General features: G+C 41.1%; 3 protein-coding genes and 1 non-coding gene across 5 annotated transcripts in view; all 4 read left to right on the top strand.

Annotated features, from left to right (window-relative positions):
- prkar2aa (protein kinase, cAMP-dependent, regulatory, type II, alpha A) overlaps positions 1-15,524 on the top strand; it is a 49,908-nt gene extending 34,384 nt beyond the window's left edge. For both annotated transcript variants that reach the window (XM_050064868.1, XM_050064867.1), the window contains exons 4-11: positions 4,812-4,948; positions 6,694-6,800; positions 9,956-10,097; positions 10,499-10,600; positions 11,113-11,187; positions 11,296-11,361; positions 12,526-12,664; positions 14,252-15,524. In XM_050064868.1, coding sequence (XP_049920825.1) covers positions 4,812-4,948; positions 6,694-6,800; positions 9,956-10,097; positions 10,499-10,600; positions 11,113-11,187; positions 11,296-11,361; positions 12,526-12,664; positions 14,252-14,376 — 893 coding nt within the window. In that variant the 3' untranslated portion in view covers positions 14,377-15,524. The remainder of the gene's footprint in view (positions 1-4,811; positions 4,949-6,693; positions 6,801-9,955; positions 10,098-10,498; positions 10,601-11,112; positions 11,188-11,295; positions 11,362-12,525; positions 12,665-14,251) is intronic.
- A 1,734-nt stretch (positions 15,525-17,258) lies between these two features.
- LOC126402695 (N-alpha-acetyltransferase 80) overlaps positions 17,259-23,168 on the top strand; it is a 7,330-nt gene continuing 1,420 nt past the window's right edge. The window contains 2 exon segments of the mRNA XM_050064870.1: positions 17,259-17,387; positions 22,327-23,168. The exon segment at positions 22,327-23,168 is cut by the window's right edge and continues 2 nt beyond it. Coding sequence (XP_049920827.1) covers positions 17,386-17,387; positions 22,327-23,168 — 844 coding nt within the window. The 5' untranslated portion in view covers positions 17,259-17,385.
- Positions 18,579-18,692, top strand: LOC126403620 (U5 spliceosomal RNA). The gene has a single exon (XR_007571347.1). It is a non-coding gene; the product is annotated as a U5 spliceosomal RNA (small nuclear RNA).
- The window catches only part of hyal3 (hyaluronidase 3), a 9,085-nt gene continuing 5,227 nt past the window's right edge, over positions 19,311-23,168 (top strand). The window contains exon 1 of the mRNA XM_050064864.1: positions 19,311-19,390. The gene's annotated coding sequence lies outside the window, so the exon portion shown is untranslated. The remainder of the gene's footprint in view (positions 19,391-23,168) is intronic.

Genomic DNA, 23,168 nt, shown 5'->3' with positions numbered 1-23,168 from the left:
GCTGATGTTTATCTTTACTGCTGGCCTACTGTCATTGTTCAACCTGCTGTCTGGACCACAGCATCAGAAAGGTTTGTTGTGGACTGAGTGTTTCGTAGATTTAATATCTAGTTGTATCAGGTTCCTTGTTTTTATAATGTGGTAAACAAAGTGTCTTTGTTGGCAAAAATGTCGAGTGGTACAAGTAGTAGACCTTCTTTGTAGTGGTAATGTTGTAAGACGTAATGATCCTTTGAGCCCTGACTATAAGTTGTGTTAATACAACAACAAAGATGGAGTGTAAATGTGATGCTCCTCAAGTTTCCCAGAGGTTTTACTAAAAAGGTCATTTTTTTCTGTTTGTAAGTTGTATAAGTAGTTTTCTCTCGCAGGTTGTGTGTGTGTGTGTGTGTGTGCGTGTGTGCGTGCGTGCGTGCGTGCGTGCGTGCGTGCGTGCGTGTGGTTTCTTGGGAAGACACATTTTAACTTCTCCTTGGGGAGGAAAGCTGTAGTTGGTAACTTTTATAAACGTTACTTTGTCATATTTGCTGAAACTGTCACTATACCCACACAGAAGTACATGAGACAGATGATCTGTAAACATAATAACAATATTCCTCTGCCCTCTCAAATTACTTCTGGTAATTGGTTTTACCTCATGTAAACAAAAACAACCAATCAGAGCCAAGGAATCTCTAACCTAGCTGTAAATCACTGCTCGTAAAATATGGTCAAACTGTTATACTAGGCAGCACTGATCAAATATTAATCAAGATTCTGTAACCGCATTAACCATGTCTGGCCTCTATTGTTCTCAGAAACATATTTTTATGTACTGTTTAGTTGGGGTGTATACATCAATCTTGATCGACATATTGATTCAATGATTAATAATCCATTATCATCGATGCAAAGTGAAAACAACGATAAACTTTGTCATCTTTAAGATGTGCCTTTTATTTTGAAATTCCCATGGCACCTCTGTGTCACCATTTCTGTGTAAGCGCAGCTCCTTCCTAAACATTCAAATAGTGCTAGCAGCCTAGCGCCAGGCAGATAATGGTGAGCAGCCAAAAAAAAGACAATGGGGATATTTACTGATGTCATCTCATATTGATCGCAGGCCCCTCATTTGAATCAAATCGAAACTGTATCATGGCAGACTTGGTGATATCAGCGAATCTTAGATTGTTATCAAAGTATTAGTAAAATATTGTATCCCAATAAAACATGATTTATACCCCGGCTGTTTTGCTGTCAAATGAAATTTCTATCCCTTTATATTACATTTTTTTTAACACAAAAGGCATAAACATGCTGTGTGTGATGTGCCCTCCTTCCTGGACCTATTGAGTTTGGTGTGTAAGGATCTATAGATAACTGATAAAAATGTGCAGGACAAGATGTCACAGTGAAACCCTTAGCAGTAACATAGAGGCCCTCGTGCATTATAATCCAATCAGACAGCCAGTTCTGTAAATCTTCAAAAGTTTATCATTTTAAATGTGTGCAGACACTGTCAGAGAGGTGTTCATTCACTCAGCTTGCAGTGGTACTAGACTGGGTTTATTTAAACTTTTTGTTGGTTCATTTATGTAAATAAGGAGGTCAACATACTGAATATTACAGTAACACCACCACTAAGGAAAGCTTCCAAAGAATAATTAAATCATTGATTTTAAGGTGCTACTTTCAACAAAAACTGAAGAGCAACTTGACATTAGGCTGAGATGCAATCTTTCTTTGCCCTCTCTGTTTGAAATGATCAAACCTGCTTTACTTCTGACCACAGCTAGTATCACTCCAGGTGTGTCAGAAGTGTGCTTTGTTGCAACTGTAACTACACCCAGCAGTAGCATCACAGGGTCATGGAGTACACCTGTGCAACACTGCAGTAAGGTGAGAGGTTACACCTCTGGCAGTCAACATTTTCTCAGCTTTCAGTGAGTCAGTAGTAAAATCTGGGCTACATTCAGTTTTTCTGGTCACTATATACACAGTTGAGTGCAACAAGAGAACAATGTGCACATCACTGTTTTAGAGGCAGACTGACCTCTCAACCCAACCTCCAGTGACTTTTAAAAACCAACCAACACAGTTAATATATTTGGGTCATCCAAAGTAAATGTTGTATTATAGAAACTACATTTTCTATTAAGAAAACTCCATATGAAGTAGAGATTTCATTATAGAAAGGTTGCCTCTTAAATTGCATAAATTCAGTACTACGGTGCAGTTATTTCTTCTCCAGTGATCACAGATACATTCAGTTACATACCTTTACTTTGTTACTTTGCTAGTCATTCATGGTATAGAAATGTGTCCACATATTTTGGTCACAGTCAATTTGCTCCTCTCTAAAAGCATTTATATTTTGGTCACAGTCAATTTGCTCCTCTCTAAAAGCATTTTAAGTAACGTAGAAAAGCAGTAACTGAATTTGTACATGAGGAAGATTAAGCGAAAGTGATTGCTCCCAAAAAAAGCAGGTGTTAGTAATAACTGTGAGTAGCTCCTGGAAATAAATCAATTTCACCTATTTATTATATCTTAAAACATCATCCTGTTACTGCTCCTGCGGTGTCGTGACCCAGTGGCACAGTTGAGATCCTGACCTGTGGTTGGAATTGGTACAGCTTCAGGTTTGTCAACACAACACTGGATGGTTGTTCAAATATTTCCAGAGGACTACTATGAAAAGAGTTCCTGAGCTGACTCGACAAAGGTTCAACTCTCAGTCAGCGATAACGGGTGCCAGGAAGGTGGTTATCAACTTGCTCTTGTTAACAGAGGTTTTCTTCCTCAGGCTCTGTGTGTGTTCCCATAAAACAAGTTAAATGATGCCTTCAGCGTGTCATTTGACTCTTAAAATTGATCGATTGCCTGCCTCCTACTTCCACCTGTGAAGATTATAATGAAGTGTTACAGTAAAAAGCAACAGTGAAAATTACAAATTTTGTGAATTTACAAGTTAATATATTTATTTTACCACTTACCGTTTATTTTCCTCGCTAAGCCATTAATCTCACTTGGTATTGCAGCTCTCAGGTCCTCTGTTTTTATAGGTGATCTAAATGTTGTGTTTAGCTAAGCTTTGATGCGGTTTGACATGGAACACGGGACTTATTAATTATAAGTCAGATAGAGAAGAAAAATCTGTTTCACAGCCCTCATCTCAAAGTGCACAGAGACATGGAAGGAAGGAGGAAGGCATCAGTGTATTAGGAATCAGTGTTTTCTCACATGAGAAACATAAGGCCACAGTCACATCTACAATTTGTTTTCTTTGGCCCGAAAACACAGTGGAAATGATGACTTGAATACATATTTGATTTAGATTTGATCACACTGCCCTGTGACAAGTGAACTTGTAAACAAAACACACATAGACTCACAAGTAGCGTGTTTGTTGGCCGGTGTTTTGGTATCCTGTCATCCTGCCAGGGATAGATGGAGGTTTTGGCAGCGTTGGGGAAACAAAACACATCTGATTCCTGCAGCTAAGCATGATGGACCTGCCTGCACTCTCTGCCTTATCTTATTTTTAATGAAGAACACACAGAGCTGATTATTTATTCTAACATCTGTGTCTTAATACCCATAAAGCCCATGTGTTTTGGGTCATATTGTGTCGTTGGCTCAGATTATGTTCTCACACTTAATTGGCTTCATCACATTCTCGTCAGCAGAGCACTGAGGCTCCCATTTTAACTGCTTTTTATTTGGTCCATTGTATTTACCTGCCCGATTAAGCTGCACTGAAGGAGTTAACACGTTAACACTCGAGAGGTCACACTGCTCCAAACATGACTGGTATGAACGCTGAGAGATAAGACATTAACACTCGTGATTGCACAAACACTCCCGCAGACTTCCATGTGTTTTGTGGTAAATGTCATGTGAGAAGTGGAGTGTGTCTCAGAGTTGGAGGAAACACAGATCCGTAGTGACAATTTGAAAATGACCTTGTCAGTGTTTGTCATCTAGTGTGGTAAAACATGTCGCTGCGCGAGTGTCATTTCCTCACTTCTGGGCTCCTTCTGTGTCCTGCAGTAATGATGTCCTCTCTTGCCTTCTCCTGCAGGCCCTCGTCTCATTTTGTGTTATACAATATCTTTCTCTCTGCATGTGTGTGTGTGTGTGTGCTTGTGTAACATCTTACCTTTCCCTGTACTCTGCGTGTGAACATCTGAGTAGAGATCAAAATGAGGTGGATACAGTGCCTGTGACTGCATCATTGTGGATTCTTTGCTCATCTGCTTGTGTGTGTTTTTCTGTTTGTGTGTGTTTAAAACATTAAAACACATTCTTATGTCCACATTGTGTCAAGATGAGCTTAAACTGTGACACATAAATGCATTCTCACTGGGGCTGGGTTATATTTTATATGGATCCAACTGGGAGTAGTATTTCCATCACTGTTGATCAGAGCTGATCTGAGCTGAAGCAGATAAATACCTGTGGCTACTGCAGAGTCATTTGACCCTGGATGCCTGAATGCCTGTTGTAACCTTTCCCTTTTAATACAAAGCCAGGTGTTAGTGGGTGTTGCTGGGGTTTTGGCCAGTGGGAGATGAATATCTGTGGACTCTGCAGACGTTGTATTTAGATCAGAGTAGAATCACAATATGCATAAATTACTTTGCACCTCTGCTAATGTATTCAGTATTTACAATTGTTTAGTTGGAACATAACAATATAAATGTTCTGTGATTATTTACAAAAGAATTTACACCTAGATGTTAGTGTGGCTCAACGTGTGTGAACGTGTCTATAGAATACTTTACTTACATGTTAATGCAACGTTTAAAGTGGACATGTCTTCCCTCCAGTGTGTGCGGAGGCGTTTAACCCAGATGAAGACGATGAAGACTCGGAGCCCAGAGTGGTCCACCCAAAAACAGATGAACAGCGCTGCAGACTGCAGGAGGCCTGCCGAGACATCCTACTCTTCAAAACACTAGATCAGGTAAAACTTACAAACATACACAGGTTGACACGAGTCGCTTACAGCTTCAGTAACTTCTTGTTCCCTGCATGAAAACATCTGTATTCAGTATGCTTCTCCACTTTGCTTTTTACTTGAGTTGATCACCTGTATGTAGATCCACACATTAAGTCATATCGACAATTATTAACCTTCCATTCAGTGACCAGGGAAATGCAAATAACTGTATGATGTAATGCAATACAGTGCAATACAGTAAGTGTTATTCCTCTTATAACTGTTGTTCCATCCCATCAGCTTTATGTTTAAGGGTATTTAGTGAAGATATTGTAACTTAAATAGGCTGCAGTTTCACAAAACTTGCTTCATTTTTCAGACTGCACTTTGGAGTTAACCCTGTCACTATGAGCTGCTGGTAAACAAAACCTTGCTCAGTTATCTAAGAGCTGCAGCATTTATTTTGTAACAACCTGTAGATCACACTGAACTTTCACTGTTATATTCATGGTTTTACTGCTAAACTGATTAGCATACCCGGCTCCCTGCTCTCTATTGCTCATACTCGCCACACAGACACACACACACACAGAATGCTCAGTGCACTACACTACTCTGCTATTTTTGACAGTATTTACATTTAGCTTATTTTTGTCATGTATCGTGTTGTCTGAAGTCATGAGAGACATTTTTTCTGTGCCATTTTTTCTTATCCGCAACTGCCCAGCTGCATTTTCTCCTGTATTTATTTATTTTTTTTATCTGCGTTAGACTGGACACGCATTATTACATCGCCTAAAACGGCAAGATGTCAGCTTGACAAATAAAAGAACACAACCAGTCAAACTCTGACTGTATAAAAAAATGTAGTACAATAAAACAGCATCATGAACTACAGCTGCAACAGCAAGGAAGAATTCTACATTTCATAAAAGTTGTATTTATAGCAGAACTGTTGCACTGGATTGACTTACAATATACAGGGGCCTCCCTTCCAATCACTCAGTGTATAACATCACTTTACTCTCCTCAGGGGACACACTTAACAGTGACTGCTCTTAGGGCGGGTCAGATTAATACAAAAACATCGAAAGACAGAAACATAATTCATTACATAATTTACAGAGAAAAGGGAAGTGCTTGTGTAGCATATTTGCACATGTACATTGCATTATAAACCAATACAGTCTCTACTTATCTGCTTGTCTTATTGCCCAAAAACCCGGTCATAGAAGCCCATGTTGTGATGTTCCTATAATGTGCTTTATTTTTGTTGACATAGTAAAACCACTCAGCTTAAACCTTCCTATATTTGGACATGAGTTGATTGTCTCGCCTATTTTCTGGAAAGCAATCCCAAAAATCATGTCTGTGATGTCACTATACTCTGCTTATCCACGTTTGTTTTGGCTGGAATTAATTTGATATTTATTTCTGTTTCCATTGTGAATCATGTAGCCCTTGGCGTCTACTTTGATAAATCTGTGAAATTATGATGGACTCAATCCCCAGAGACGACAATGTTTTTCTGAAATTGCATATCCGGGTGCAACATGGAGGACGTGTCATGATAAGAAGAAAATGTCCCCTTTTTTTTCCTTTTTTTTCCATGTACTTTCTCACACAGTTTTCCTACTGGGGTAATTAGCTTTCATCTTGTGTGGGAGCAGCACTCACATGAGCTGGATGCCATTTTGAGCTGCTGACTGAACTCCACATCCACACGTCTGCTGCTGGGTCTGATATCCTTCCTCTCATCCCCCACACAGGAGCAGTTCTCAGAGGTGCTGGACGCCATGTTTGAGTTACGGGTTCAGCCCCAGGAGCACGTCATCGACCAGGGCGATGATGGAGACAACTTCTATGTCATAGAGAGGTAGGAGGCAGACACTTGGGCTGGATCATGAAAGTACAGCCTCTAAAAATACTATACAGTTGAATCTGATGGTGTTAGTAATTAAAAGTAATTGTTTGTTAAAGGCAGTTTTAATTACAGGACTGTTGTATTTGAATACAATAAGGGCTTTTACAGGACAGGTTTTGTTGCCTGGGCCGGAAAATAATGTTAAAGGTAAAATTCGCCACCTATATGTGGATGTCCAGTCAGTGTTGATGGTAAATGTCGTCAACTGAAGCAGTAAATTCTTCAGTGTGTGATATATTGACAGAGAAAGCTGAGTTTGCAGCTGCAAAATTGACTGTTCTTCCTGCATCCAGTGCCGTCATTTAATGTGACAGTGACACAGTTGGAAGCAAGGAAGAACTTGAAGCTATATTAGCTTGAACTTGGACTAGCTTGGCATGCTCCAGTTGCTGCTCAAAAACAGAACCTCCTTATTCTCTCCTTATTTATTGCAAACTAGCTACATTTCCAGTGGTAAAAATGGCGTCCCAAAGTGTAAAGATGTTATGTTTCGGCTGACCTGGATATTCAGCCTTGTTTATGCAACCCATTGTACACGGCCAAAAAAACTGCAGCATCGAGAGGCCGAAGCTGCGGCTGCATGAGCCATGAAAGAGGATATGGCCGGCAGCTGGGACTCTACAGAACCTGAGCTGCAGAGAGCAAAAAACGACTGGTGGTGCCTTCGCTCAAATTGCCCTCTAATACCAAAAGAAACTGAATCATTCTGCTGCACTCAACTTCAGTGTGGGTGGTTTTTTTTATTGGATGCTGTCGCTGACGCCGACCCCGGAAGCCTGCCCAGTGCATCCTGGTACACGTAGGTACTGCGGGCATGGCTCCGTGAGCAGGAGAAGTCAGCTTTCTTGGTCAAATAACATGCACTGAGGAATTAATTGCTTTAATTGACTACATTTACCATCAGCACTGATTGGACAGCCGCATAAGGGTGGCCAGTTTTCACTATGAGTTGCAGGAACATTGAAATGGGTCTCTCTATCTTATTTAATGTGATCAACAACACATTTTGACCTGAAACCTCTAATTATGCATCAAGCTGCAGGCGGTTGTGTAAATTACTACAATAACATTCTCAGGTCCTTGTTTTGCTGAAAGGTGAAATGAAAACATTTGCAGGTTTGAATGTTGAATGTATTCTGTTTAAATAATGGAGGCAACTTTGATAAGCTTCCACAATAATCCCTGAGAATTCACAGCACTGAGAGGAATTAACATTTCTTTGTCCACCAGCAGCAGCAGTCATTTACATTACTTTACCAACTGAGGTGATTGCTTAGCATAGAAAAAGACCTCAAGATGGTGGGATTTTACCTGCCACCAAAGAGAGAACAGACCAGTTGTTGGCTGTCGGCTGCTCATTGTTAATTCCACCCTGGCCTCTGTTCATTCTTGGCATAGCACATATCAGCTCAGCACAGTGGTTTAGTTCCACTTGTTGCGTGCTATCGTTCAATCTGCATACACACTTTCTAACAGCATGCTGCCTGTACAAGAGATGTGCGATGACCTTTCAGAGCAGCACGCCTGCCTGGTCATATACTATCCCAGGATTTTCCCTGGCCTGTAAAAGGCGTGGGTGGTAGCTAATGTCATCAGCAGGGTGGGGTGTGAGCATGGACACACACGGAGATGGAGGGATAAACAGAAAGGAGAAAGAAAAGCAGGAAAGAAAACAGGACAGAGTAACACATTGTTTAAATAAAGTTTCCTATTTTTATTACCCACTCCAACCATATGTATACATTTCCTCTGCACTCCTGTTGTTGCTGTATCATAATGTTCGCCATCAACTTAAACAGACTTGGGAGTCTGCTTTCAACCGACTACCCTCCAAGCATCTAGCTGGCCTGTGTGCTACTATACGTTAAGGGGCACCTTCCACAAAGAAAAGCTAAATAGTCTCTCTGGAGCCTTGAAGACAGGAAGTTGACAGGAAATGGCTCAGAAACCCTCAGAGACGAGGAGTAAATATATAATGGGAGGGGTGACGTGTACAACGTGAAAAGGGTCGTCATGGCACTCGAATGTGACGGCTGAATTATGTGTGAATCAGCTGTAACTTAGCCACACATGTTCGATTGTATAGCATATCATCACGTGTCATGTTGCATCTTTTATCTTAAGATGTTAAAAGTCACTAAAGGCACTGCACAAAAATTAGGCAGGGAAAACCCTTATTATTCATACACATCCAGTGCAGAACGGAACATCCATGTGTTGTCTGGTTACAGTGGTATATTTCAGAATGTATTCAATATATTGACTGATTAATCATGACTGACCTTTAAAACAATCTTGTCTTTTTCTCCTACATCTGTCTGTCAAAGCTCAAGCAAATGTATTATTATAATTTATGTATGTTCACAGTTTACACATGAATTAGCAGCACATTTTAAACAGCGTCTCGATCGTCATCTTGCTTTAACTGCGCTCGGGTAGGCGACGACACAAGTGATCATCGTCCCCATCGTCACGGTAATCCAGTCAAACTGAGTTAATACTAATACACCAGCGACAAGGGTTTTAGCCCCGCCACACAGCCAATGGGAGGACAGACTATCTTACAAAATGACTGGTTAATCCTACCGAGCAACAACGCTGCAAATTACCTTCCCCAGGTTTAATCCTCATACAGAGGGAGGGAGGGGGAGACAGTGCTGCTCTCCTGTATTACTGTCCATCAGAAACATATACAACCATGGCAAATATTTGTTGATGCTGTACATGGCAACAATGTAGGACAACAGTTCACAGTTCAGCCTTTGCAAATGTATGAAAACATCTACTTTAATGGAAATATACGCACAATTATACACACTAGTGCACACACACAAACACAGTCAATGCCTTGCTCAGCCAGTGTGCCAAACTAATGCAGGGTCCTGCCCAGAGGCTACACATAATCTGTAATTAGATGTCTATTTAAACCAGTCAGCAGGTCGATAGACAAAACGCTGTTCACCTCTTCTGGCTCAATTAAATAAATCAAAGTCATTCTCAAAACTTCTGGATTTATGTCGGGGGGTTTTTGTCTGTCCCCATTTGCTGTTTTTTATTTTTGTCCGTTTCTCTAACTCCCTCTCTCTGTCTTCTCTGTCTTTCTCCAGGGGAGTATTTGACATAATGGTATCAGGAACAACGGTGGGTCAGTATAACAATAAGGGCAGCTTCGGAGAGCTGGCACTCATGTACAACACGCCACGTGCCGCCACCATCGTCGCCACCCAGGAGGGGGCACTATGGGGACTGGTAAGAACTGACAAATAGACGAACACACAGCATTTGCAGGTTTTACAGGATGGATACTGTAACTGATGATGATTATAAAAACTGTAGGAATGCCCCATCAAATGTCAAACCGCTGCCTAATAGCCTGTCACCTTATGTAAATCCTAAAAGTGCAGTTTCTCCTTCTAGCTGTCTTCTTTGAACTGCATTGTGAGCAGGTTAGGTGCAGCTTCTGTTACAGTACATTGAGCTTTGCTGCTCAGACATGTTAAGAATGGAGTCCTGTTATCTATGAATGGAGCTGGGCTCTGCGCTGATGGTTCATGCTGCTGCAGCTCCTCCCTGTGGCAGAGCACAGGAGCCACACTGTCAGAGAGAATGTGCCTTTAGCATGTTAGTTTATTCATGTTTGTTTTTCCCAGGACCGTGCAACATTTCGTAGGCTCATTGTGAAGAACAATGCCAAGAAGAGGAGGATGTATGAGAGTTTCATTGAGTCTGTGCCCTTACTCAAATCACTGGAGGTGAGTGCGGTGGTTATAGGCCGGTTTGAAAATACTCTCACTGGCTTCAACTGTTTTTTGGCTCCCTCCCTCCTCCCTCTCTTTCACGGCTCTTTTTCAGAGTCGCACTTCACAACAGCATCACCTGTGAAGCTAGCCAGTCAGCTAACAGCTAAACACAAGCCAGTTTTTGATGGAGATGGAAAAAGTTCTGTTCTGTTCTCAACTGTGTTTCGTTCAGATCATATCTAAAAATGTACTTTCTTAGACACACAATCCACTTCTACAACACATCCTCACTTTGCACACTCACGCTTAAATAAATAAATAACCCAGAAGTAGGCTGAATGGTGTAGACAAACGTGAGCACAGTAGAGATGATGAAGGGATTGATAAAGAAAAGTCTGATGAAAAAGAAGTTTAGCTGTAATCTGCCAGCATAGTCAATGAAACCATTCTCTCTGCTCCCACGGTGTCTCTCATTATTTCTCTTCGCCTGGCTGCCCTGTCCTCCCCCCCTCTTTCCTGTGCAGGCAACAGAGAGGATGAAAATAGTGGATGTATTAGGAGCGAAGCAGTTTCCAGAGGGTGAGCGCATCATCACACAGGTACGACATGGATACAGCTCATGTGGTTTCATACAGCAATGAAATGTCAAAGATTTCAACACACAAATACACCACATGATATAAGTTGTCTGTTTTCTTCCTCCTCAGGGAGACAAGGCTGACTGCTTTTATATAGTAGAATCTGGGGAGGTCAAGATCATGATGAAGAGTAAAGTAAGATACTCCACACCTTCCTCATTTCTCTTTCACCACTCTGCATTTTGATTTAAAGGAGACCTATTGTACTTTTCCTTATTTTGTGTCACATAAATTTGTCCGATGTTTCTATTAATGAAGTAAATGTATGTAGAAGTATTACGAGTGAGCAAAAACAACTCATGCCTCAGACTGTTCCGAATTATCCGACAGTTTTTTTACTACTTTAGAGACAAGCTCACATCAGAATCGTGACAGATGACTTTATATGGTCATCTGCTCCGAGCACATTACTGCAAGTGTTTATGTTACATACGCTGCTACATGTAGCTACAAGCTAACATCAGGGAGAAATTTAATCTCGGTTGCCATAATTGTTCATTTCCCCCTGATTTCACATCAGATTCCTGCTGGAACATGTCAATTTGTGAAGATTTTGGTTGACAGGCTTTAACTGGTGATTTTTCACAGCAGAAATTGCCACTGTACTCTGTTCCAGTCATTCCCCTGGCTGCAATGACAGCGTAGAGACACTGAGGAAGTGGAAGACCTGGAAATACTGACCAATCAGAGCAGACTTGGCTTTTTTGGTGGGGCGGGGGTGTAACACACAGGTTCCAAAACAGAGTGTTTCAGACATTTGGTGAATACAGGTGCTCCAGCGCAGACAGGAAGAGGAAAATAACGTGTTTTTGTTGTTGTTGTTTTTTAAATATTAAAGCATGTAAACATGTTCTAGTACAAACCCAAAATACAAGTATGAACCTAAAAATGAGCATAACAGGACCCCTTAAAGGATTTCACAATGAGGGTGAATTTATTTCACCATTCACCCCTTACAGACTCTGTAGGTAAATACATTTCCCCTCCAGTTCTACTCTGAGGCTGATGAATATTCTAAAAAAGGTTTTTAGTAGTACAGGAATATGCACCGATGTATGAAAGCTGATTATATTCCCCCACCAGGTAGTTTCTGTGCAGAACATTCTGACAGTGACAACCCACGCTCCCCCGTAAAGACCACCAGAGCACAAAAGTGTTTCCTGGTCTTGCCTAGCAACAGCGGGAATCACAATTGTCTGCTCAGTACTGAGTGCTTCTCGCTGGGGGGAGAATGAAAAAAAAAAAAAAAGAGGCGCTCAGTGGTTCCTAACCTTTAATCCTCTCCTCTCCTCCCTGCAGACGAAGGCGGACCATGCAGACAATGCGGAGGTGGAGATAACGCGCTGTAGCAGGGGTCAGTACTTTGGGGAGCTGGCCTTGGTCACTAACAAGCCCCGGGCCGCCTCAGCCTACGCAGTGGGCAATGTCAAGTGTGTGGGTAAGATGAAATACACTCCGACACTCGTTTAACGCATTTGTCAGCGTCAGCGCTAATGCTGGTTTCAAGAAAAACGATAATGAATTCAGATGTGTGTATGAAGCAGCTTTGTTTCAAAATAATACCCACCAACACTGGGGAATGTGATGCCTGTATCTAAAGCACCTACATGAACATTTATGTTATTATAATCACATTGTTCTGTGACACAAGTTTTTGTTCTGTGTGCTGCTGTGAGCCCATTCATTCCCAGTGAGTCGCACACCAAGTTCTTTATGACACCATGATTTAAAAGATTAAATAAAGCCCTGGTGTATGTGAAATTAATAGCAGTTAATAAGCTTTATTTAAACCACTCAACCTTACAGCAACACACAGCTGTGGAATTCATTTACTACTAATTGCACCATTACAAGCAGTTTGTCATGAGATATCAAGTGGCATTTGAGTTTTGATTAAATCACGATTGGCGTTCGGCTCTTCATCTCAACTGTCATCACCTCGTAGTTTTTGTTGATTAAAGGCCGTTCCGCAATTATTTCACCTTTTAAAGTGGGTGCACTAATTCAGGCTCTACAGTGGATGAGCAGCTCGTCACTTTTGAAAATGAACAGAGGATTTTCAAATGGCTCTCTTCCCTCTGTTGTTGATGCTAATTGCACCGCTTTTATTTGTTTATTCACACAGGGTATTTTTTCATCATAGACATAGTGTTAGTCACTCTCAATCTTTGTGCTCCCCTATTTTGTCCCATTCGATATTAACCATGCACACATTGTCAGTACCACTCACTCACCTGTCTGTCATGTCGTTGAGTGTACTTCCTGTTTACTGTACTAACAGTACAACAGCCTCTCCAATGGAGAAAAAAAATGGAATATAATATAATAAGTATGTTTTCTTTAGTGTGTAATCACCTATAAACAAGAATTGTAGTGTTTCTGTTACCTTAGAATGAGTCGTTTATATGTGCATACGGAGCAGGTCCTCACCCATGGAGTCTACCATGTTGCACTGTCAATGCTTTAACTGCTTTATTAAGTGTTTTTACACTTTGTTTTGGAGAGGAAGAGGTCTCTGTGTGTAATACAACTCCAGGTAAAAACTTCCTGGACGTATAGATCTAACATTTTTTAGTGAAAAAGATGAGCACACATTAAGAGGTCCTGGGCTAGTGGCCTGTCTGCGACCAGCCAAAGTCTGTTGATAATTTGGCTCCTGGTAAAAATATCCAGAACAATCAACACTGAAGGAATACTAACTGGGAGTTCACACTCATAGAAGTTTCAGCTGGTTGCAATCTGCAATCCTCACCACTAGATGTCACTAAAGACTACACACTGTTCCTTTAAGATGGGACCAGGAACGTCTTTCTACCTGTATCTGACAAATGTTTAAGCTGAAATAAAAAGCAATCTGTTAATTTCCCCGCTGTGGGACAAATTAAGGATTATCTTATCTTAAATTGATGTAATTTTTTTTAAGGTGTCGTGTGGCGGATGCTCTGTAACCACTGAGCTGTGCTTACCTCCCGACAAGACTCTGCAGACACAACTAACATCTCTCTGTCTCTCTCTCTCTGTGCAGTAATAGATGTGCAGGCGTTTGAGCGCCTCCTGGGTTCTTGTAAGGAGATCATGAAGAGGAACATCGCCCACTATGAAGAGCAGCTGGTGGCCCTGTTCGGCTCCAGCATGGACCTGAGAGACTGAGCCTCCCACACCACCCTCCGTGCCTTCTACTACACACACACACACACACACACACACACACACACACACACACACACACACACACACACAAGCAGACATACATCCCCTTTCACATCATGCAGTGGCTATACAGACTCGTAACAAGCTTTACACAGAGCGTGAAAACATGAGAAATTGTACTTGGCTCACCTGCAAATACATAAATGCCTACACAGTATGAACACACACTCTCACACACACATATACATTACATTGACACCTATGTAGGCACTGAGAGACGGCCACTCACTTAGTCTGCTCATCCTCGTGCACATACCAGTTCAACACACTCCTTGATAAGCTCACACACACACACACACACACATAAACACAGAGCAAGCTGATGTCCACACACCTCGTTGCTTGAGCCATTTTCAACCTCTCAGTATGAATGTCCTTGGTGCAATGACCTTAACACAGGTCACGCAGTGTAGGGACTTAAGATACACGCACAGACTCCATACACATGTCGAAAAACACATCGTCATGCTTCATACATGCAGGCTTTGCGTTCACATGAGCACCTAAACAACTCAGAGTTGTTGCAACAAGCCTCTGCAAAGGACACACCAACACACACACACACACACACACACACACACACACACACACACACACAGGGGTACAGATACATAGACTCAAAGACACATAGGCAACCACACTTGCAAAAACGGACACATTGTGGTAAAATGGAGACGAAAAACTTTTAAAATCTCTGAAAAGGAAAATTAATCAAAAATGCAAAAAAAAAGAGAAAGAGAAAAGTTTAAAGAAGACAGATAAGTTTTAGAAACGTTTTATGAAGATACAAAACTGAAGCTTTGATAAAATATTATTTAAATAAAAAAAAAGTGTTTCCTCTTTGGGAGGCCGGGGTGCAGAACTTTGTGAGCGCGCCCCATTTCTTCCTCTACTGTTGTTGATTGAGTTGAGTTAGTGCTGGTGATTATTGCAGTACCACAGAAGAAGCAGTGAAAACAATAAAAACCCTACGTTTTCTGGGCCATTGTTATTCTATCATGGACGCCACACTTCATTGTATTGAATTAATTATTAATGTATTGTTATTATATATTCATTTTTTTTTTTGTTTTTTTTTGTTTTACTTTGACCAATTCTGATAAAATTCACCATCCATCTCTGACAACATGTAAAAACAAAAAAAAAAAGTTCTAATAAAAACATTAGTGCTTATTTCTCCTTGATTATTCTCGAATGAGTTGTCCTGGATAAAAAACTGAAAAAAATAAAGCAAACATTTTTGTTAAAAACCTTGCCTCTGTTGAATTTCTACTCAAACTCTTCTTAAAACTATAGAACGTGTTATTGGAAAGTGTTATTTTAATGATTCAGCTATGTATGTTACATTCATGTGCACAGGATGGACAAAGTAACACATTGCCTTACAGATTGTAAAGCACACAACACAGTAACTATTGACTGTCAGAGGTGACTGCTGAATTCAATGATCATATTAATTTAACAGTTTGTGGTGCAATAAAGCAAACTCCCTGTTTACTGTGTTTCAGTCTGTGTTGGTAAGACAGCTTCACTGCTTTGTTAATGCAGTTTGCTTTAGTTTATGCATGCCTCTAATTTCTTTTTAAAGATTTTCTCAAAGCTACATATGCAACATTTTTCAGTGTTTTCAACTACAGGACCAGCAGCTCAGGCAGAGATGGATAACTGGATGGGTTGGGTGCAAGTTCATGTTTCCTGGGATAGTGAAGGAATGACCCACCTTACTCTCCCTATGATCCACTTGCTTGTTGTCTTCATTGGTTGGATTGGTTAGGTTAAGGCAAGAGGAATGAGATTGCTAAGGGTAAGAAAGAAAGTCAAGGTAAGCCAACTGGAGATGAAGTGAAACAGAGTAAGGTGGGTCATTCCTTAGCTATCCTAGGAAGTGCAAATTGGCCTGCCAGGCACAGGCCCAGGGGCCCAAAGAATTCCCTTGGCCTTCACTTGCAAAAGGTCACTCAAATTAATATGTACCAACCAGCAAGACTTAAAATTACTATAAAGGACACAAGAAGACCACAAAGCAACCACACGGAGATGCAAAAAGACCACAGAGATGCAATGAAACTACAAAGAGAAACAAAATGGACCACAAAAGGGGCAAACAAGACAAAAAATACCTCATAGACACAACATGACTACAAAGATGCAAAACAACACCAGGAAAAGCAACACACCATATCTGCCCATGAGCTCAGGCAGTAATTACTGTAGATCGAAGATACTCAACTTGCTTTGCTTGGGGGCCACTTTTGCAAAATGACATGAGCCCAGGAGCCAGTCGCAGCAGCCCTGCACAGGTCAGGTATACGCAGTGGCAAGTTTGAGGACATTTGGGGCTTACTCCGGACCTCTGTTGGAGAATATGGGGGATCCTCCTCTGGCACTCTGAAACAAGCTCTAATAAGATAAGATTTGTGCACTTTGGGAGTCACCCAACACCCTATCACAGGCCAGATATGCCCACTGGGCTATAGGTAGAGTATCACTGCTGTAGATTTTCTGACCTGCCTTACTGTGCCTAACACTGCTTTTTTCTTTGTTATAAATGCAGCTACACAGGTGAGTCACATCAGTTAAATACCAAATGAGCAGAATGTTTCAACTTTAACAGAAGCTTAATACAATAATATTGTAGTCTTTACAGCAGGGCAGTTGTGATTTATTCCACAGTATCAGTAACAGGTTGGTAGCCTCATGTGATGTAATACCACTCCCATCCACGTGGCGGCAGACTTTACCGCTAAGAGCAGTGAGAAGATCGGCACTAACATTTCCTCCTGTGACAGAAGAGGCGGCATTCACTGTAAAAAACTGATCCTGGAGCAGATGTTATTGACTGTCATCAGCTGCTGCTGTGCCCAAAGCTGACCACAGATCAGCTGTCAGTGTACCACGCATGCGCACTCTGAAGAAGACGAGCACCGGCGACGAGCCGCGAGACTAAAGATGTAGGTAACGTTACAGTGTGGTGTGAAACAAGAATGTAGACTTTTGTTGGCAGTTGAACAGTAAACTTGTAGTTCCTCATGGTATTTAACAAATGACACTGCACTGCATGTACTGCTAAAGCTGAGAGTAAGCTAATGAGCTAGCTAGCATGTAGCACTGACTTCCAAGTGTCAGTTTTGGAGTCTTACCTTACATGGAAGTGGATGCCAAGAAGAGAGGGGGGCTAATGGCTTATAAGGAGTGCCCAAAATATAGTTTATTTTCTTACCATGGCAAGCCCACAGGTCAAGACGTTACATGTGTTAAATGAAGTCTTTGGCTTATTATTTTTCCACATATAAAATTATCAGGCTTTGTTTAATTCGTTTTTACGTTTGGACACAAACACAGGAGCACCTCCCCATGGTTGAGGCTATAGTATTTTATTATTGGGCGTATTATATTTTATATAGCTGTGTGTCTTACTCACTTTTGAGTACCACATGCTTTTATTTTTCTGTCCAGTTTGCTCGAGAGAGTTTCCAAAGATTTTTTGGATCAAGAGCAAAACTGATAAATGATCTCCCGTTTTTACACATGGATATGACGACAAAATATCTTTCTTTTTAAACAAAAAAGTAATAATTTGAGAATATGCTTTTAATGAGTCGAAAGAAAAGCCTACAGTGTTTAGGGGAAATAAATGTTATTGTGTTTTCACTGAACATACTAGGGTTGAAGTTAATTTTCGCCAAACCGGAAAAGAAGGCGATTGCTGTCTTGGTACGGTTAATCTTTGAACTAATTAATGCGCCTGCGCACAATTTTAGCGCTTCAACGGAAAAAATAACGCTATCCTTACTATTTAAGTACTTCGTATCCGTGCCTTGAGTTAAACACCACCCAATTATGATTTTTGTTCATAAGACATAGCGTTTATTTTAACAGAACAGAACATGTTCAAAAAAAGAGGCGTGGCCGCGGTTGTGGAGTACCCATAATGCATAGCGTGCGTGTAGAATTGACCGTATATGTTAAAGTTAACGATTATTTATAGTTTAAAACGTTACATTGCGGTTCGTATATAATGTTAATACTTTATATTTCCGTCCGACACAATGTACAAAAAACGTGTAATATGAAACCATGAAACGTAACCGAGGTCGCTAGGGCGGTGAATGCAGTTCGAAACTTGGAATACTAACCGCAGTACACTCTTGTTTCTCTTCAGATCGTATAAATCTTTCGCCTTTTACTAAAGATTTCCGTGGAGAGGAACACTAAGAGTTTCAACTAATTTTTTGATGCCCTGCTAACGCGGGGCTTCCTAGTTTGTACAAGAAAAATTAATCATAATGAGGAAGAGTGTTATCAGGTGTTATTGATAATGGCCTCTGATCTGTGGCAGTGTTGGTGGGATGAGAATGGCTCAGAGCCTCGTACATATTTTAGTTGATCACACATTCACACAGTACAGAAATGTATTGTATGTCACTAGACACATAAATTACTGATTTCAAACCAAGCAGTTTGTACAACATGACTTTCACGTTGTCATTCACAGTGATACATATATCTGACTTAAATTTGTTCTTTAAACCATATAAGTCTAAAAATACTGTATGTTTTATTGAAATACTACATTATCTGATCTTTATATGAGCTTGCAAAAGATGACCATGGCGCTAAAGGCTGCCATGACAAAGCTATCTGGAGACAACCACCACAAGCATTTTTGCATCAAAAAAGCATAATTCTTTAGGTCTGTTAGGCAGATAGTTTTTCTTGCTTTCTTCACAGTCAGTGCCTTGCTCAAGAGAACTCAAGTTTTTTTCTCCTCAGCAGACATTTTAACCCGTCATAATCCGCCTGTCTGATTATCAGTCAGCTGCCAGTTTCCTGTTGCATCTTTCTAACATCCTTTTTTGTGCATGTTGTGAGAATGTGAAATTGCGATGAGTAGACAGCACCAAGGTCATAGCTGTTTGACAGGCAGGAGTTCAGCTTCAACTTTTTGCTCTTGGTGAGTTTGTATGTTTTTGTCGCTGTTTTTTTCTTTCTTTGATTGTTTTCATTTCTGTAATATTTGCACAAAGTCTCGATCAGTGGACCATGGCCATGACCATTTATAAAAATGTATATTTGCGCTGATGGACTCTTAAAATGGAGAAACTCCTCAGTGTTTCTTCACAGCTTTGACATGACCTCACCTCTGTGCCTCTGCCTTTGTGAGACTATTTTCATGTTTTTAAGTTGTGAAGAAATTGCACGAATTGTACTTGTAAACAGTTATTGACGCCTTAGTGATGTATGATAGCATTAACTGTCACTATACGGCTATAACCTTGTAGAGTCATGGCTGACTATTGTGCTTTTGACATCATCATCTAATAATATGATATGAGGCCATGGCACAGTATGGATCAGCCAGAGTTTACACGTCTGAGGAGCATTTTTATGTATTAAAATCAAGAAGATAAACATTAACAGAGCACAGAGTAATAATTTGCAAAAAAGATAAAGCAACAGAAACCAGTATTCTTTGTGTCTTCACTGCATTGCAGTTCAGCCTTCTGAAGAAACTGTGTGGTAACGTGTGTTAGATAAAAGTCGACTTCCCCATTCAGACTGATGAGAAGGATGACGGCACTGAAACAAATGCACACAAAGATCTGTGGGAGATATCAGTCGAACAACATTCTGACAACTGAAATACATAAAAAGAAGCGAGGGAAATTGTAAATGAGTGGACTGAAATGTTATAATTTGAGAACCAGCTCTTCAAGGGAAGAGTTTATAAAGTCTCTCAGTAGTTTATGTTCATGTTTTAGAAAGGGTTAATTTTTACCATCCTTTTCTTTATGCCAGACTTTAGTCTTCCATCTACAGTTAATGCTGCCGTGTTTGGTCAATGCTGACATGATGCTGCAGGGGTTTATCATTGAAATACTGATTAAAAAAGCAGACAATTATGCTTTTTATTATTAAATCATGCACCTTCTGCCCTGAGCCTGTCAGCATCCTCCTGTTGTAGTTACAGCCAGAGGTGTGTAACCAGTTACATTATGAAGCAAAGGGTGGATGAACACAGTTTGTACGACATGAGGGGCGATTAAAAGCTCTCAACAGCCATTATCTCTGCACATCATATCTGTGATCATTAAGCTGTATCTGCAGTAGGTGCCAATGTTTTGGCAAAAGTCAGTCATTTCTTTCGGGCTGAGGTGAAATTTGAACTCACACGCAGTGTGAGAGCATTATTTATTGGAAGTTCGTCCTACAAACAGCTGTTTAACAGTAGCAGTAGGCTTTTGGTGGACATTAATGACTTAGCACAAATGCACACACGCGCACACACATAGAGATGTGGACATGCATGTCCCCTTACACATCTGCATGCATCGCCATGAGTCATGCTTGCCTCCACGTCATCCTGTAATTCTCCAACCCAGTTGACAAAACACATCTTGGCATTGTATGTTTCTGCAAAACACAGGTATGTTGCATTTGCATGTTTCTTATGTAGTAGATATGTTGAAACTTTATTTTCAAAATACCCAGGTTTTGTTTTTTTGTCGCTGCCACCCCAAAGGGCACTTTGATCGTCACTGTGCATGAAAAATTTCACCAAGATGTGTAAAAATGTTTATGAATAATGCACCCAGTATTTTTCTAAGTACTGATTAATTCCACTTGATTAATTGATTAGAAAGTCATAAGCTTTGAAGTAGAGCTGAAACAATTAGCTGACTGATCAAAAATAAGTTAATTGCCAACCATTTTGATAACTGATTAATCATTGAAGTTATTTTTTATGGGGAAAAGGTAGAAAATCCTGTAGTTCTAGCCTCTCAAATGTGAGTATTGCTAGTTTTCTTAGTCATCAATATTAAACTGAATTTCTTTGGGTTTTTAAAGGTCCAGTGTGAAGGATTTCAGGGCATCTAATGGCAGAATTGGTTTATAATATTTATAATTGAGTTTTCATTAGTTCATAATCACCTGAAAAATAAAAATTGTTGTTTTTGTTAACTTAGAATAAGTTGTTTATATCTACAGACGAAGTGAGTCCACCATGTTGTTTCTACAGTCGCCCAGAACAGACAAATCACACATGATAAGGCCATTTGCGTTTTCGAGTTTTCACATTTTCGCATCGGCCACCATTAGATAGTTCTGCTGCACGCTTGGCACATGGGAGAAGTGTCAATTCTGCAACCTCACCACTAGGTGTCACTAAATCCTACGCATAGAACCTTTAACTTTTAGACTGACAAAATGAGCGATTTGAAAATTATGATAGGCATTTTTGGTACTATTTTTGACATTTTTACGTACCAACCTATTAATAATAATAATGATGAAAAAGAAACATCAGATTAATTGATAATGAAACTTATTGCTCTACTTTAAAGCTCTATTGTATGGTGATCTGAAGGTCAGAGAAGCACTTTTATGACTGAAGGTTGCTCTGTAGTTGCACTAGACCTGCACAGAGATCCTCACTGAACCCTTACTCTGTATCTGCCAATAACGTGTCCATGAGCAAGGCACATGACTCCCAACAGTGTAGCAGAAACAGGAGGACAGCAGAGGCTGCAGTGGAAACAGGGAGTATTAGAGGGAGATCAACACATCAACAGTTTTATCCTCCTGCATGTGTCTCCTCTTACAGCAGTACAGAGCTAAAGACCTGTCAGTCTAACGCTGGTGTGCTGCCTTTAAGTTGATGAAAGTCTAGTTTATCTGGTGTTAGGGTGCATCTTTGATCAGTCAGACCTCCTCCAGACCTCTTCCTGGCTCAGACTACCTGTTGTGTAAAACAGACTGTGATGTGATCAGACTAACCACACAATTGAGGAACTGCATGTTCAGAACATTTTCTAACATATGTGTTTTTTACGCTTAGTCATAGGAGTTGATTGAAGACTGACTTTAGTTAAACCCTGATCACCACAGGTCTGAACCATTATCAACGAATTCCAACCCGGAGAGCGGCGGCGAGCTAAACGTTGTCCTGCACCCCATCGCAACATCAGACTTTCAGACGAAACTTGTTGAGAAGGTTTGTGAGATCTCCAAAGTGGATGGAGCAGCTAAAGAGCAGCCTCACACTGACTCTGAGCAACCAGAGAAGATCCGTGCAGTTCCGATCCACCGGCGTCCGGACCTGCTGGTTCCCTGCGCAGACCTGATCAACTCTGAGTGGCAGAGGAGTCAGGCCGCCCGGGTTCACTCCCTCAAGAAGTCCTGTCCAGAGTTCCCCGTCTGCCTCATTCTCCTGCAGGGCCACAGAGGGACAGAGCGGCTGCTTGGCCACGCCCGGCTCTCCCGGGTCGTAGGTCACGGCAGCAGCCTGTTCGTAGAGTCGGTGGTGGTGTCCAAGGCAGAGCGAGGTAAAGGCTACGGCCGGACTCTGATGGAGGAGACTGAGCGCTACACCAGAAGCAGAGGGTTCAAGCGCCTTTGCCTGACAACCCACGATAAGCAGCACTTCTACGCCCACCTTGGCTACGTGCTGTCGACGCCGGTGCAGAACGCAGGCGCCATGACAACGTTTGTTCCCATGGATATGCTGTTGAAATTCTCCAGAATGCCAAGTGAAGAGGCGAACACACAGAAACAAACACAGACAAAGATGGCTGCTCAAGTACCACAAGGAGGTTCTGGTTTTGTAGGGTCACCTCCACCTTCTAGTTTACCTCCTCCTCCTCCGCCTCCACCTCCTCCTTCAACCCCTCCGCCACCACCACCTCCATCCATCCCTCCTCCTCCTCCTCCCCCCCCACCACCTCCCTCCA

Source organism: Epinephelus moara, chromosome 16, assembly GCF_006386435.1.
Source record: "Epinephelus moara isolate mb chromosome 16, YSFRI_EMoa_1.0, whole genome shotgun sequence".
NCBI lineage: Eukaryota > Metazoa > Chordata > Actinopteri > Perciformes > Serranidae > Epinephelus > Epinephelus moara.
This window is presented reverse-complemented; position numbering and strand designations above follow the sequence as displayed.